At 38.6% G+C, this 17,094-nt stretch overlaps 1 protein-coding gene across 1 annotated transcript; it reads right to left on the minus strand.

The window, feature by feature from the left end:
* Nucleotides 1-431: 431 nt before the first annotated feature.
* gucy2d (guanylate cyclase 2D, retinal) lies at nucleotides 432-10,550 on the minus strand. The gene is made up of 18 exons (XM_067491957.1): nucleotides 9,625-10,550; nucleotides 9,210-9,511; nucleotides 8,716-9,088; nucleotides 8,542-8,626; nucleotides 8,353-8,464; nucleotides 8,148-8,267; nucleotides 7,953-8,033; nucleotides 7,486-7,662; nucleotides 7,240-7,396; nucleotides 6,998-7,147; nucleotides 5,286-5,434; nucleotides 5,019-5,182; nucleotides 4,276-4,468; nucleotides 3,922-4,096; nucleotides 3,281-3,379; nucleotides 2,620-2,714; nucleotides 2,445-2,527; nucleotides 432-2,294 (listed from the first exon to the last, which is right to left on the minus strand). The coding sequence occupies exons 1-18, from the start codon at nucleotides 10,490-10,492 to the stop codon at nucleotides 2,210-2,212; spliced, it is 3,468 nt and encodes a 1,155-aa protein (XP_067348058.1). The 5' UTR covers nucleotides 10,493-10,550; the 3' UTR covers nucleotides 432-2,209.
* Nucleotides 10,551-17,094: the final 6,544 nt, after the last annotated feature.

The raw sequence follows: 17,094 nt of genomic DNA on the forward strand, positions 1-17,094 counted from the left end.
TACTGGCTTTGTTGAACTAATGATTTATAGGTCCACTTGTTCTTGTCTGGACCCTTTTTGGAAAAATACAACACAAGAGGACATACAAAGGCACAGTCTTCACTAAACCCATAATTTATTTATAGAAACACATTAAGATCACTTTCAAAATAAACAACACAGTCCATTCAATGTCAATGATATCTATCTATTTGGCAAATTGATTAAAAAGCTACAAAATGTAGGTCCTATCTATGAAATATAATAATATTTTGTTCTTTAAATATCCATCAAAGATACATTCAAACAGCTTCTATCATGATTTCATTGTAAATCAGAATACTGCATTTCCTCTTCCTCTGGGGCTTAATCACGCTTGAAGAGCCAGTGCTGGTACTAACACTTAATGGTGTGAAAGACTACACCACAAAGGAGCAGCCTGATAATCAAAACATCAGATGTCAATTTTTATTCTACACACTGACCTACGGTGACAAGACGCTGTTTCTTAGAAGTGGTCAGCGCTAAGCTCCAAAGAACAAAAAGTCTGCACTGAAACTGTCACTGAGAGGGGGAAAAAAATCACATTCAGACATTGCCTGATTATCAGCGCTGCAGCAATTAGCGGGCCAAATGAGAATGAAAGAATAATGTTGTTCCTTGCTTTTAGAAAGTGTGTGCTGTGTTTTGTTGGTTTCTCCTTTCACGTTAGTGGTTTGGGAAACCCAAGAAAAAAAACTCCACTAAAAAAAATCCATAATCCTGCAGACAAACTATGTACAAATTTACAGTATTTACAGTACACACCCCCAGGCCTCTGTCCTCCCCTTTTTTATATGCCCACATCCCTATAGTGTATGTTCTGCAAAATGTAACTAGGGTCCTCTGGGGGTGGGCATGGGACATGGACTTGGTGAACACTTCTCAGAGGACCTTAAGATAAAGCTTGGAATCCTAGAGAGACCAAATCAAATAAAATGGCTGACGATCTATAATAAATCCTTACATTATTTCCCTAGAAAACAGTAGAAAAGGCTCAAGCTGTTGAAGCACATTAGTGCTGATTGTTTTAGACAGTGTAGTGCAGATGCAGTGCAGATGTACTGTTTTTCATAGGAACAAGGTTCTTATTCCTGTCCTGTCAAGGATGCTGTACAGTACATTCAGCCATGCGTTCATCAGTATTAAGCTACATGCACTGTATGTGAAACTGCATTATTGTTAGTGAGCAATAGTCTGAGTCTCGTTTGCATGTTGCCACACATCTTCTGTGTTAGGTTAGAAAATGTCAGTATTGTTAAAAGCAATTCATTCATCATATCATCAGAGATAGAAAAATTCAACTCTTTCAAAGAACATAATTAATTTTAATTATTATTAATTAATTAAAACATTAGGAAACCCACTGATTTAAATGATATTGTGTTAAATGTTTTAATCTCAAATGAAAATGAAACATTTTATGTTAAATAAACAACAACAATTTGGGCCCATTATAGATTACATTCATTCACCAGATGTGTGAATAATCACAGTTATGCATTATGCAAAAGTCGTCTTTGACCTGAGATCTCACCCCTAACTGATCTATCCAGTGCGTCCCCATTTAAAGTACTGTAAAAATGCATTTTGTGTTGTTGTTTTATACCTGTCAAAACATTGAGCAGTGATAGTTTGCCCTCTAGGGGTTTAATGATAAAACCTCTCCAATATCTCTACAAAGCACAAAGATTAGCATAAATACATATAGGAAATGAATTACAGAATTTAACATGATGGCGTGATTCTGCTTGTAGACACAACCATTATACTCTCATCATGTTTGGCAGTTGTTTTCCTCTGAGCACATTTTGGGACTGTAAAGCAACCTTGTAGGCATAATATGCTCTATTTATCTAGTTGTGGTATAAAAACCAAAACAAAATGGAGGGATGGACAATTTTGAACTTGTTCTGTCTCATTTTTGCATTTAGTGTGCTAAGACAATGAATGATGAGAAAATTCATCTCAAAGAAAAGGTATATTAAATATATATAATATTGTATATTATATATACTGTACTCAGTATACTCAAAGAAATGTGAATTCCCATGTCACTGGTGAAGGATTTTGTATTCAGAGTAGGATAAATTCTAGTAGATTTTAGGCGATGCTGCATTGGTCTTTTCATTCATCCCCCTCTCTTCATTTTTATCCAACAAGAAACTAATAATCACTGAAACACATCAGGCTAGCCCATCCTCTTCTGACGATCCAGGAATTTCTGTCTTCTGTCGACAGGTATCTCCTCCAAACTAATGCCATGATTACTTCCCCTGTAAGAAATAAAGCTTTTTATGCACATGGACTTTTTATGCACACAGAGAAATTGTGTGCATAAATGGCAAATTGACAAATTTACACAGTATAAATGTAATGATTACATGTATGTACATGATGTAAGAGTAAAGAAAATATTATCTTACCCCTGAAGGTCAGGAGGAATAGGAAGAGGCTTGTTAAAATCATCCTTCCCGACCAGCCAATATGTGTTCTCAATACCTTTTCCCTAGAAATAAATTATCATTAGAACTCAGTGGCTACTATTTCTTGGTTAGTGCTAAACTAAAATGTTTTTCTTTTTTCTTTTCTTTTTTTTACCTTTAACTCTGTCAGACCTCTGCATTTAATATTGTATCCCAGCTTCATGCTGTTCAGGAGATCAACCGTGCTTTGGTTTACATGGATTCTGTAAGCTATGATAGCAAACACAGAAAAACACTCTAATATCCAATAGTCCTGTAAAATCTGTATCCTAAAATGTGAACCTTGTAAAGCAAAGCTGTCAGTTTTATATCAAACCACTCAGTGGCAGCAGACCACCCATTTATGCTTTCTTCCTAATATCAAATATACAGAATAGTAATGTATAAATGCATTATTGTTATGTTAAATGGCAAAATGAAATGGCCAGTGACTGAGTTTGTTTAATTTAGTACAGTATAATCTTCTGGGAGCTTTATCAAGTAGTGTGTTTTAGTAGTTAATACTTAAGTAAGTTTATACGTAACTTTATGCTTAATTTATACAGCATGCAGAGGGTAACCAAGGCAAAGCTTGGTAATTGACAGCATATTCACTAAAACTTCAAACTGGCTTCTAATTCTGCTGATGGTCTTAAAGGATTAGAAGGACTGTTCACTCAAAGCCCCGTTCAGCCTCATGCAACCTGAACACAACCTGCCATACACCTGTCTGTCAACCATTATATAATATTTAAAATCTGATTACTGGAAAAATGTATGAAATAAAGGACACTCACACAACCCTGTGGACTCCATTCGAGATGCTGTGTTGACAGTGTCTCCAAACAGACAGTACCGAGGCATCGTGAGACCCACTACGCCTGCTACAACGGAGCCTGCAACCAAGCACGCAAGAACACACACACGCACACACACACACACACACACAGACTAAAATAACTGTGGTTGCAGGTTGAGATGCTCTATCTGAACGGGGTGCTTCACTTTGACAAACAATTTCTTACATCAGTATCTTATGTCATAAACCATTTTGTGTCACATTTTTACATTGTGAAAGCTTCTCGGATCTATAATTAAATACACTTTCTGAGTGGTTTTCATGATATCTTGAAATGCAGTGTACATGAAGAAATTCATAGATGCAGTGTGTTAATTGGATGACAGCACTCTAAGTGGATAGCGTATCACTGTTCCAGGACTAAGTTCCAGACAAGGATAAAGAAGGTAAAAATACCTCCTTGCCTTAGCAGCTTGGATTCCTGTGTACTTTCATTTGCAATAAATGAAATGAGCTTGAACTTATGTCATGCCACATTTCTCATTACACATGCATGTAATTCTTATTTACTTATGGTAAAGGATTTGATGATCAGAATATAACTGACCACAGCACAGACAGGTTTAAAATATTTCTCACCACTGTGCAGGCCAATACGGATCCGGACTTTTAGTTCAGGCATGTGCCTCATCTTAAACGTCCCAATGCAATGGAGAATGTCCAGAGACATGTTGGCCATCTCAGCTGCATGACGGTTGCCAATTCTGTTGGGGACTCCAGAGGCTACCATATAGGCATCTCCTATAGTTTCCACCTAAATACCACAAGCACATATTTACATAAGCACAGCACAATTCACATGTTGGAAATCTTACAAAAACAACATAATGCTTTTGATGGGTTATGAAACAGAGGAAAAATATAATCACATAAAAATAAGCCACATTATGATACTGAAGATGATATAAATTGATATATACAACACTCTCTCACCTTGTAGACATCATGCAGCCCAATGATAGCATCAAAGAGTGTATAGAGGTCATTGAGTAAGTCGACCACCTCGATGGGCTCACTGAGCGCTGAGATGGTGGTGAAGCCCACTATGTCACTGAAGTATAGAGTGACCTCATCAAAATATTCAGGTTGCACAGGTTTGCCAGTCTTCAGTGCCTGGGCGACAGACCTAGAGTAAAGGATAGAGGACACATGTTGTGATTTCACAATTTAACTAATTTCATTTATGACCACACACAGACTTCACAATTGTCTTTTTTGTAATCCAATGTGATGATGTCAGGTTAGCAAACAGGTGAAGTAAAGATCTGAATAAAGGATTCAGGATTTTAAAATGTTTAAGTGATGGTGTTTGGCTCCAATGATGTCCTCGTCCTTGGCTGTTACGTCAAATATTCCCAAGGATTTGATTGACTCGAGTGGATTTTGCACAGCTGTTCTGGTTCTGGTCTTGCTGTCCCAAGCCTGAAAATTATTGTTAAAGCCCCGCAAATGAATTCTATCCTCTCCTGTACGTATGAATCTCAACCAACATCATGTTCTGCAGTAGTCTTTGACCTTTGACTTCAGTGAAGGATTAAAAGAAGACATCCAGGCATCCAGAGGTTAATTCTGCTCATCTACCTCAATACCAGGACTGTGTTTATCAAAGTGAAATGTGACTCACAGCATGACACTAAAGTTTATTATGTCTTTCATGCTCCACTCTGAACTCTTACTTGGGCAACATCTGAGCTACCAGATTGTCAGTCTTCTGTCTCTCCACCTCCAGCTCCTCTGTCCTCTCCCTGATTAGATCCTCCAAATTGGAGGAGTACTGCTCCAGCATCCGAAGCATTGAATCGATTATGTTGGTCTTCTTTCCCTTGGTGATGCTCTTGAACTGACATGTGAAAAGGAAAACAGAAATGGTACTTCTTCCTCTTTGTCATTAGTGTCACACCTAAAGCAGGACTGAACCAAAACGTGTTTTCAGTGTTGTTTACCCGTTTGAAGATCTCCTCAAAGGTCATCCTCTTCTCTGGCTCCTCACTCCACGCCTGTTTCATGATCTGTATCACATCCAGTGGGGCCTCGTCCACTGACACAAAAGGCCGACACAAAGGAGAAGACTCTTTGACCTTGTTGATAATCTCTGTCAACACACACAGACAAGAAACCTAAGGTGTTGGTCTTGCATCAGAAATGCACAAAAACAGACACACTTTTGTTAGTTTACTGTGAATGTCACAGCCGGCAGACAGAAGGCAGACACAGAGTATACTGTCATACATACGTTTAACATATTTGTTGTCTTGTTTTTACAATATAAAGTTTAAAGGGTGCTTGCTCTGTTTAATGGGAGTGTGTAAGTGTCGTTGCTTCTTTTGTTATGGTTTCAGCTCACTTTATTGTACTTATACTATGTCTTTTTATGTGCTTAATTTTGTTTCCTTGGTTTATTGTTAACATCAACCTGCCCAGGAACTGCCAATGAAATTTTTGTCTTGTGAGTGAATCTCATACAATACCACTATTATCTGCACAATACTGAAGATGAACCAAAGTCATTTAGAAAAATGTTAAAAATTAACTCATTATAATTCATTATATAAATTCATTATTTATATTTTTGCTCTTTCGTCGTATGCCAACTTACTTTATAACCTGTTTATAACTAATTGAGCAGAATGAGAAGCTTGACACGAGAAGGTTTTGTAGTTGTATAATTGAAATTGTTAGTTGAGTTAGTTGCGTACATTCTGGATATATATTATAATGTCAGCTTTGTATTATTGTTTAATATGCCTGTGTACCTTGGTTACTTCATTACTCATATAGTGCATTAATGTTTTACCTCTATAACTGTCACTGTTTAGCAGCAAAAGGGGAATTTTTCTTTTGGGGACCAAGAAAGTCCTATTTAATTTTATGCTATTGTACTCCTTGCTGATTTGGTTTCTATTTGTTTTAGGATAATTGGCAGCATTTTACTTGCCTGAGGTAAAATATTTACTTTATTTAAAATAGTTGGCACATTAATGCCAGCAAATAAAAAACAAAACCCTTAACAAATAAGTCTTCTATTAGAGAGGTTGTCTTTTGTTCTCTTCAGTCTTTTTATTAGTTTGGTAGCTAATAATCCACCTCTAAATGTAAACCTAAATGCTTGAATACTGTTTTACATATAAAACTGAATCCTTACTGTATTTCAAATGAAACGCTTCTTCTTATTTGCTTATATGTACTTACCTTTAGTCCAATTAAAGGACTATAAGCAAGCATCAAGTGAGGAGATATTTATTTCTTCCTCAAAAGTTATTTATTTAATCACCACTGTTTTGTTTTATTACATTAAAGGCCACAAATAAAGGTATTCTTACATACATCCTTATTATTGTTTGGCCAAATACCTGTTGTACACGCTGTTAACTGAAATATAATGAGTGGACCATCACTTAGCAAAAGCTTTTTGGACTGAGTGTGGACTTGTCAACAATAAATGTACTTATGGTATTCATAACATGCTATTATATCTACAGGTCACAGAGTTTGTACTCAGGTGGGAACATAAAGGAGAGGAAAACATTTCAAAAAGCTCCCACACAGATTTGATGAAATCTGAATAAACATTTTGGATGTATCTGCACTGTAATCTGCTGCTATCTCATTTATTCCTTTTATTTCCATTCTTTGGTGGTAATATTACATTACTCACCTTTGGGAGGCATGTCCAGCATGCAGAAAGGCGCAGAGCGAGAGATGACCTCCTGAACAATGATGGCAAAGCTGTAAACATCTCCAAGGAACGTTCCCTTCCTTCTCAGACTAGAACTTCGCAGCAGCTCAGGAGCTGTCCAAAGCAGATCTTTTAATGTTGAAGAAACAGAACAACTATTAAACCTACTACTAAGAAAATTCACAACACACTAAATACTGTTTGAATGCACATAAACTCACTTTGTGGTTTTTCCTCATCAGTGTCAATACCTTGGGCACTCAAAATTTCATTGAACCCATAATCTGTCACCTTCAACACAAAGCGCCCGTCCACTACACAGTTACGCGATTTGAGTCGTCCATGGACAATGTCACGATTATGTAGATATTTCATTCCCTGATGACATTTGGTAGAAAATGTGAGTAATGGAAAAAACATAGTAATATGGAAAACTAAACTTGAGTAGATCATTTTGTCTGGCTTACCCGAATAAGATCCATTAACAGGGACGACTTGAACATCCAGTCAAGACGCACATCCTCGTTGCTGAGCAAATCCTCCAAGCTGCCCCTGCTGCAGTGCTCAGTCACAACACCGAAGACCCCAGAATCAAAGAACAGTCCCAGAAACAGATTGATATTCTCATGTCTCATGTCTCTGAGCTAAAAGGAATCAAATTCACATATAACGATGTTAACTCTCAGGTTTGTCATTTTGTAAGCTAATATAACTCTGCTTTCTAAATTTTTTGTGACTAGGGAAATTAAAGTCAGTAATTTTACATAAATTTCCTTACATTCAAATTTACATAAGTTTTCTTAACAACTGGATTTACAAATTTGAGCACTGGGATCACAGATCCTGACAACATGTGTTTTATAATTTCACAAATAATGAGTGACATGTCTTTATTCACCCGTTTTTCTTTCTCATTTATCACACATTCACTTACCTTAACAAAGACAAGTTCAGTGCTGCTATAGACAGATGATACTGATCCACTGGGACATTTCTTTAACCAAACCCAGTCACCCTGCAAAGTGATTTACCAACAGACACTTTGAAATATTACTAATATCCAAAGGCATTAACTCCAAAATATTAAACAGTATGATGTCAGATCAGTAGAATGTCATACTCAGCGCACCTCAAACACAGCGACATTTGAGCTGTCTGGTGTTGAGGCCAGGTAGCTGCGACCGGACACCGAGTGGTGAGGTGTCTTCATATCCAACTGGCTTTTCAGGATACTGTCATCATTGAGCTTCTGCTCACACACACAAACAGGTTGATTCACTGGAGTGCAGATAACCACAGCAAAAATAGTGTCAGAGATGCAGCATAGAACTGACCCTTTTGCTAATTTGAGTGTTGATGAAGACCAGGTCATCCAACGTCAGGACTATCTTTGTTAAACCACTGTTTCCACCACTTCCAAAGCTCAAACCAACCACGCCTCTTCTCCTAAACAGAAAAATAAGCAAGGAGTTCTACAAACCACACAAAATAAAGTATTATGCTTTGCTTTTTTCTGTACGAACCTTAAACGAATGAGGATGTTAGCTCCACATCCAGCCAATGACGTGAAGAGAAGCAAAAGAAAGAACAGAGTGACTGTGTCCACACCTTTTAAAAGAGAAGAAGAACATTAAGAATACAAAGACTGTACCATCTGATATTTGTATTTTTTGTGATGATATTGTTAGTGCACTCACCTCCAGTACAGGCAAAGTAGGGGCTAAACCAGCAACTTGAGTCTGAATAAGGTGTACTGCCTGCAAAATGGATTGAACGACCAAGATACTTCACGCCCCCTGTTTTGCCATCTGTATGAGCTGCCTCCAGAACATGAGTGGAGTACAAATAGTTCCCCATGCCACTGTAGTCCAGAACCACATAGCGAGCTTGCATTCCCTCACCATGCCTACTGGCCCTCAGGGGCTGATTGAAGCCTTCAAATTCAAAGCCACCCTCGCTGTCACCCAGGATGTTACCAGTTACCCAGCGACCTCCATTGGCACGGGCCTGCTCAGTAGCCATGGCTAGGTAGTACATCATGTTGTAGATGGTGCCAAAGAATGGAGAAACCTAACAGGGGGGGCAGTGAAAAAAAATGTCTCTCCACCAATTTCCATTTTGTATGTCTTCTGCTTCTTTTGATCATGTTTTTCACTTACTGTAATCATCACAATAAGCAATAGAGTCTTACCTGCTCTGGAGGGGTGCTGCTGCGGATTTCATAGCTGTCCTGAGCATCTTTGAAGGCCTCGAAGAAATTGCGTTCTCCAGAGTCCACAGTGATGGTGAGGACACCGTCATAGGCATTGCGCAGTTTTGTGTCATTGCCTAGCATAAAGTAGGGGGCGTTTGTGTAGGGTAGCGAGTAGAGGAGAGTGTCGTAGGGGATGAACACGTAGCCACGGTCGATCATTCGCATAGCCAGTGCTGTGGTCAGAAGCTGGTACTGGGCTTGGCCACCAATCAGGACTGAAGGCATGCACATGATGACCACTGAGAAAAAGAGAAAAGTGTCAAGCATGTTTATTGGCATAATTCATACAGAATAAAGCAGTGTGGTGGTGGTCCTATTGTTACACAATAATATCTCCATCTGTGCAACTCACCTCTGACCCGGACTGTTTCACGCACTTTTGTCAAGGCTCTACGAGGCCCTTCCTTATCAGTCTCCATAGTGACCACAGGGTTGACAGGCAAGCCGAGGGCCCTCAGTGAAGAGGCCAGCTCCTGTCCTGTTGATTCCCACAAGTCCGTCTCCTCTGAGATAATAGCCACGTGGGCCCACCGAAAGTATCGCAACACAGTGAAAAGTACATGTGAGGACAGTGGCAGTGGCCGCAGGAAGGTGGGGTACATCGCTCCCGTCTTCATGTGGGGTTTTAGGCAAGCCCAAGAAAGAATCCCGACATCCCACTGCTTTGCATACAAAGCTGCTGAGGAGCAATAACCTGCATTGGCAGGACCTAGGAAAGCAGCACCATAGCTTTCCAGCTCAGCAAAGCGAGCAAGGGCACGTGATGACTTGCAATCCTCGTTGATCAGTGTGTAGTCATACCAGTAGCCTTTGTTGATTTCAGGGTCCATGTTTATGCGGCTAATGGCGAGACGCGCTGCCACATCAGGGAGAGCTTTGGAATATAAGAGGTCACATGTCCAGGGTCCAACCAGAGCCACTTTAAAAGTGGTTGCCCAGGCTTGACAGGGCAGAAATGAAACCATGAGTAAGGGCAGAAGAAAACAGTTCCCCCACCAGCATTGCACAGGGGAAGATGGCAACTGTGGTTTTACTGACAGTGATCTTGATAAAAATAATACTGCTGCTGCACATCGTGATTTTAAAAGACTAAACCCACTGCAACAGTTTGTAACATCAGTTCGTACATGTCTTTTTCTTTTCACTTTTATTGAGTCGTGCTGCCATCGTGGGTGATAAGACAGGTTGTGCAGAAAATGAGAGTTTCTATGGCTTCCCATTTCCTCAGACTGCTATTCTGATGTGATAGACACCAAACAAGAGTGGAGTGTTTATGGTGAATAGCGTGACAGTAAGTGTGTCTTTGTCAATAGGACGGTTTCCCTTGGCACTCAGCAAGCCTCTAGTCCAAAGCTGGACAGGTGACGACACAACCCCAAGCCATCACTACCTCCAGAAAGTGAGAAAATAAGATGAAAAGAATGAATTAAAACACATTGCAGTAAACAGTAAATTATGATGAGTTTGCTTCCTGCAAATTCTGTGATATAAGTTCATTGCTACATATACAAGTTAGTTATGTTACAGACAAGATCCCTGACCTGAACTTGCATCTTGCTGAGCTGTTTAACAAGAATGTGATTCTTATCAGCGTCCATCTGTCTCACTGGGACATGGTTTCCAGAGTGCTGGTACTATTTCTTGGAGAATTAATGCCATGTGTGTAACAAGCCGATTAGCTCTGTTGGGGCTGTAGAGTTTAAAATCAAGTGCCAGGTAACGTGGGGCTAAATCTGGCCTTGATGCCTCTATTTGGTCCAGTATCGCTTTTCCCTTCCAAAGTCAGCTTCTCAGCCATCCAATTCTGGATTGTTCTTCTCCCTCTCCATTAAGCTCTCCAAAATCTAAATCTGTAGCAACTGCCAGAAATATCCCACAACCAAATTATCTTTTTGTCCCTGGTAGAACTGACACTGGTAGTTTAGGTTAATTTAGAAAATGTGATTTGACCCTTTGAAATCTTCAATCCTCATCATCATTTTTGAATGGTTACCACTCTAAAGCTACAATGTGCAACTTGGGCAAACCAGGTTAGCGCGAGCATGAGCCTGACAGTCCAATCCATAATGCCTAGTCCTAGTTTTTTTTGCTCTGCTGTGCTCTACTATGTACCACACAGCCATTCAGCTATTAGTCATTAACAAAGTACAACAGATAACAACACTAAAAAAGCTAAGATTTCAGTATAGATAATAGAAATTGTCTGACTGGTTGAAAGTATTCGGCCTCAGTCAAAGGCTTTTAAAAGTGAGTATCTTTATACTGTAAGCCTTACACAGCATATTTCTACTATTTTATTTTTTTACTATAACAGTGTTCATACAGAAAAAGAGTGTGGCTAAATGTTTAAAATTGTTTATGTCAAACATACTTACACCTATGGCTAAGCAAATGGCTTGTTAAACCTGATAATCCATTTCATCCAGTATATTGGAGCTGAGCTTAAGACAACATCAATGCAAGTGTTAAAATACTAAACATATGGCCTCTAACCAACCAATTATTGTTCACTACGAAGGAAAACTGTCTTTATTTTTAAATGTCCTGGTCAAAATTAGCTATTTAATTCTATTTGCACAAATATTCTTCAAAGGTTGATACTATATTATTACATTTCATGTTCTGATCATGAACATTATAAATCAGTGGTGGCATTCATTGCTACAAAACTTACATGTTAGCAACAAAATCTGGTTGCAGGACTGAATCTGATGTATTTCTCTGTCCTGAAGCTAAAATATATGCAAGCAAGTGGCAACCAACAAACCTCCTGAAGTAGCAAATGATGACATCAGCTTATTAGATGGTATTAGATTAAGAAGTGCACTGACTAGAATATTCTCAACTTGTTCTAAAGTGCTATTGATAATAACATAAGTCAAATCATTTTATTCCCCGAAATGTTAATTCCACTTAAATTTTCATTGCAAATTTGCGAAGAGATGAGTTACACATTAGTAGCTCTACTGTACACAGTGCTAAATGGTGGTAAAACAGTGACTTAGGAGTTCACACTAACAAAACTATACAAAACTTAAGAGAAAAAAAATGATTCAATAAATTAGTTTACCAACAGAATATTCTTGCCTGGAGCGGTTTTTCTACATAGGAGCCACTTCAGTGCTGTCAGTCGTCAAATAGCACCAAATAGCACCATCCAAATTCCAGGTGGATTAAGTACACAAAAGAATACGGAAGGAACCGCTAATTGTAGTTTGTTATTGTGTAAAGATACCATAGATAATCCAAATGGCATGAAATGTTAAAAAAGGAAAAAAATCAAATGATCTCCTCCTGCATCAAAATAAAATCTCCATATTTCCAGTAGATTAGTCTGGCCTGCTTTCCCTGTTTTGGACTGGGACCTACCCCAAACCACAGAGCGACGGGGGAGTGAGAAGAAGACCTACAATCCTGATATAGTATGGACCTGTAAAAAAATATTTAGGAGCGATAACAGGTAAAATAAAGGGAAGAGAGGGAAGGACCGGTAAGCTTTGACTTCTCAACCCTCTTTAGCTCTTAATCCATCCACTAGCGAGGGAAGTATGTGTGTGTGTGTGTGTGTGTGTGTGCGCCCGCGTGCGTGTGTGTGTGTGTGTGTGTGTGTGTGTGTGTGAAAGGGGGCGGAGAAGATAAAGGAGGAGAATGTAGAAGCAGATTCACTCTGTATTGTCTGAATAGTGTGTGTAAAGTGAAGTTTTGAAGTAGCTTTTTAAGCCAACCAAACCATAAAATTATTCATGGGTGATGGATAAGATTGATATTGAACTAACTTGATCCCCCTTCTTCCACATCTGCCTTGTTAAAAGAAGGAAACAGGGAACAATATCCTAATATGCAAAGTTATAGTGAGAAATGGTCCACTATAATTGTGCCTGAATGGAAAAAAATGAAGTTGCCTACCTCTGTAACCTCATTTAACCCTGCTGCTGCATTCAAGTCCTTAGTCTTACTAAAGCAGCTAAAATGCTAACTTAAAATTAGCATGACTGAAACTCTCCCAACACACCACGAGACAAATACAACCTATCATCTCTATCACTCAGTTACAACTTGGACTGTAATACAATTTTCTTTAATAATCTTTTTCTCTTAAAAAGGGATGCCTATTATAAATAGTCGCTTTTGTTACTCAGATAAATTATGCCAAGGAATCTTGTGTATAACCAGGTTTCCTTACATTATTTAGGGTTTCATGCCTCGGTTGGCGACTTTAAGACTTCTCTCCCTTACTGAGGTGGATTCAGCCTCCAGTTCTGGGCACATTATACTATAGTTACAGTGCAAAGGTCAACAAGAGTACTTTATATATGGGAAGTAAGGCCAATACAGATATAAGAACTAAAAATAGCTTGCAGTAAGCTACTCAAAGTCTGCTGTTCCTCTTTTGACCTGGCAACAAACTGATCACTGCCGCACTATACAGCTTGATTGTAAGCCATTGGAGGGAAGGGTGGGGACTCCACATTTTAAAAAGGACTTAATAGAAAGATGCCTACAACGATCCAAATTCAAAGATACTCTGCTGAACTTAATATGAAGACAGTCTCCTACATATGGAACTGAGAGGATGTGTTTGTTCTTGTTTGTTCTGTCTTGCACATTGATAGCAGCCTTGTTGAAGTAATCAGATTAGTCAGGCGAGGCTGTGCTAAACTGATCTGCTGCCTGCAAGCCTCTTAGTGACATGACTAACAGCACTGACAGAGATCACTTCAAAGCAAGGTCACATACACAGACGGCTGAGTTTGGCCACAACACTGACAGAGGGGTATCAGCACTACTGACCTGTCATTTGCACGCTTTGTTGTCCTTAAATGTCGTCTCCCTGTCGCTTAAACCAACACCCACAGTTGGTTCCGCAACATATAATTAAAAAGTTAAAGTTGTATTTGTCTAATAATGTGAAAGATCCAAGTATTTTCTTAATGAAATGTGCTCTGTCTAAATTAGACATTTCTTTTATTAGTGCAACACTACTAGCATGTACTGGGTCACTGTCATGTGAGTTGAGTATTTCATTTTTAATCATAAGTAGGCAAAATCTCTCTCAGAATTCTTTACTTTGTCCATAAAGCTATTATTAAAGCTACAATAATGAAATGCAGAGAAAAGCTGTTGGGTTCTGACATCCACAACAGCGCTGATTACACCTGGAAATACAGGTCAACAACAGTGAAATAACACGCAAGAGTCGACTTTCGTCTTTTACTTGCACAAGGGGAGCCCGGCGGGGTCTTAGTGACTTAAGACTTCACCCGAACTCAGCCAACTCCAACGCTTCCTTGTTCACACTATTTATTGGAAAACAGAGATCAAAGCAGATAAAGAGTTCAATACAGAAAAACAACTGCTTGTAGATATAGGCCAATGAGAAATGGAATTCATCACATAATGATAATATAGTATTTGCATTGTTTCCTTGACCACTGGTCGACAGACTTTAAAGGTAAACTACAAAGGCAAACTACAAAGGCAAACTATCAAAAGTTATATGGTGTCACTAATGACATCATCAGTACATAGACACATCACAAACATACATTACATTACACACACAGGCAAACATTAAATTACTTTGCACAAACCCTAACAAAAGCCTTCGGTGGAAATGCAGAGAAGTTTAGATAATAGCCTCCCAAATGACCCGACGGAATTCATCATGTGAATTATTTGGACATCACTGTGTCTTTGCAGGATGACGTTCAGGTGTGCTTTAGTAAAAGGCGTGAATCTTCCGTGAAAAGCGTTTTGGAACGTTCTAAAATGTGTCTTAGGTAATAGGAAACCTCCCATCACTGATACTGGCCAGAGAGGTGGAGTTGGTCACAGAGTTTTTGCAACATGCTGCTACCATATAGCTGGGTTTTGGCAAATGTATGTAGGTAATGAAGAAAATGTTAATCAATAAAGTGCAGTTTAAAATCAATGGCAGAGTTTTGAACAAATTACAAGCTGAAACACTGTTATAACTAGCCTAAGTATTACTGACAGAAGTGTCCTGTTTCTGTCATAATTAATAAATATATAAATTTAACCAAATAATAATTGGTATTGCACAGAAGGATGTCAGTATCACAGACAAACAAATAAGTAAATAAACGAGACACAGTAACACATCACCCATTCACCTCTGACCCTCTTGAGAGGGACTTTATGTTGGCTTTCCTCTAATCTTGGGGTTCTCAGCTCCCTTATCTCACACCCCCACCACACCAGAGGGACAACAATATGCCCTGCATTAATTGTTTCATTGTTTGCACTTTAACTAACTTTAATTATTTGAAAAGGAAAGTTGCACTTTCTCTTGACTGTTGCATTCATGTCACTGCCCTTGGTCTGGCTCTGGTAAGTTCAGTTTGGTTTTCCTCACACATTTTGACATTTAAATATGGACCAGCCCTTCCTGATGCAAAATTACATTTACACATTAACAAACAAGCCTCCGCATCACTTTTTTCTGACAATTGATACAGTTGTGGCGTGTGAGGAAGCTACAGTGCCCCCTGGCTGTACATTAGTGTAATTAATTACACAGACGTGCAGTTTGTTGTTTAACCTTTGCCAAATCTACTTCAACACAGATGCAGTTTATTTCACTATATGCAGATTTTGTGATGCCGTTGGATTCTATTTTTTTATACTGACTTGTGTTTCTGATTTTTTGTGGTCCCAGACACAGAAAAAGACACACCCCTCTGTACAATGTGGGAAAGATGCTGGTGTTGAAAATACACGACAGCCAACTGACTGCAGACACTCATCTGTTTCTTTTAATAAGCTTGTATAGACTTTCATGTAGTTCACAAATTCTGTAATAGGTCATACAGTGTTTTCCAACATTATGTGCAATCTGTGAGTCACGTGGTGAATCTTTGGCTTTCGGGCCTCCTGAGGATCGCAGACACCAAGAAAGTTACTCACCTTTAGTCTTTCAGTGATCCAGTCTTGGGAACAATCCCCCCACTGATGTCATTGTTTTATGTTTAATAAAAATGCAACCATTAACAACAGTACAGCCATATTGTTAATCAGTAGTGAGGCACGGGTCATTAAAATAAAACGTGTACTTTCACGTTTCATAACATAAAAGTACACGTTAGGATTGTGTTTGTCGACTAGAATAAAGAAATCCAGCACAAAGCACATTATTTAAACATTTAATTAAAACTATAACTTTTTAGACCAATTATCTCCTCACATCTGCTAATGGTCCACTGTATGATTAATGTTAAGAAAATACAGGCCCACAGGATTTCAGTTTACTTTAACTTAAGGTGCAAGTTAATGTGAGTTTTACCTTAAGTGCAAGAGCAGAGTATTTTTCTTCATACGTTGTGTGAGTGCAGTTTAACTTACAACCAATGCTGAACCACTTTGACTGAGAGGTTTATCTGAGAAATGTGAAATAATATTTATTGTTTAGATGATAAACTGCTTTTTCTCATGACTTAGGTCACGGGACTGAATAAATATTATCAGGCAGACTTTTAATCTGGAGCATTTTCACGTTATCCATGTACAGACATAGATTTTACATGAATGGTTAGGACTGTTTCTGCTAACAGTAAAACCTGACAGATTGTAACTGCAGCAAAGACTTATCAGCTGTCAGAAATACTATGTCATACTCACACCTACGTTATTGTTTTTATCTTTATTGCAGCTCTTGGAGGAGTCATAGTTTTGTTTTAGGCTTTTGTGATTAGATTACCTGCATAATAAGGGCATGTTATTTTACTGTGTGTGGTTTGGACCCGGGGCTACATTCCATGCAACATGTTTGCAGGGAAACCAATTTTAAAAGAAAATATTTCAA

The sequence above is a fragment of the Channa argus genome, chromosome 22 (assembly GCF_033026475.1).
Source record: "Channa argus isolate prfri chromosome 22, Channa argus male v1.0, whole genome shotgun sequence".
Lineage (NCBI taxonomy): Eukaryota > Metazoa > Chordata > Actinopteri > Anabantiformes > Channidae > Channa > Channa argus.

Excerpts from the sequence above, each read along its gene's own strand:
- gucy2d (XM_067491957.1), bottom strand. The coding sequence starts at position 10,492 with ATGGGAAGCCATAGAAACTCTCATTTTCTGCACAACCTGTCTTATCAC. Across the intron at positions 8,465-8,541 it reads AACATCCTCATTCGTTTAAG|GAGAAGAGGCGTGGTTGGTT; the intron begins GTTCGTACAGAA and ends TTTTCTGTTTAG. Across the intron at positions 7,148-7,239 it reads TGATGAGGAAAAACCACAAA|ATCTGCTTTGGACAGCTCCT; the intron begins GTGAGTTTATGT and ends CAACATTAAAAG.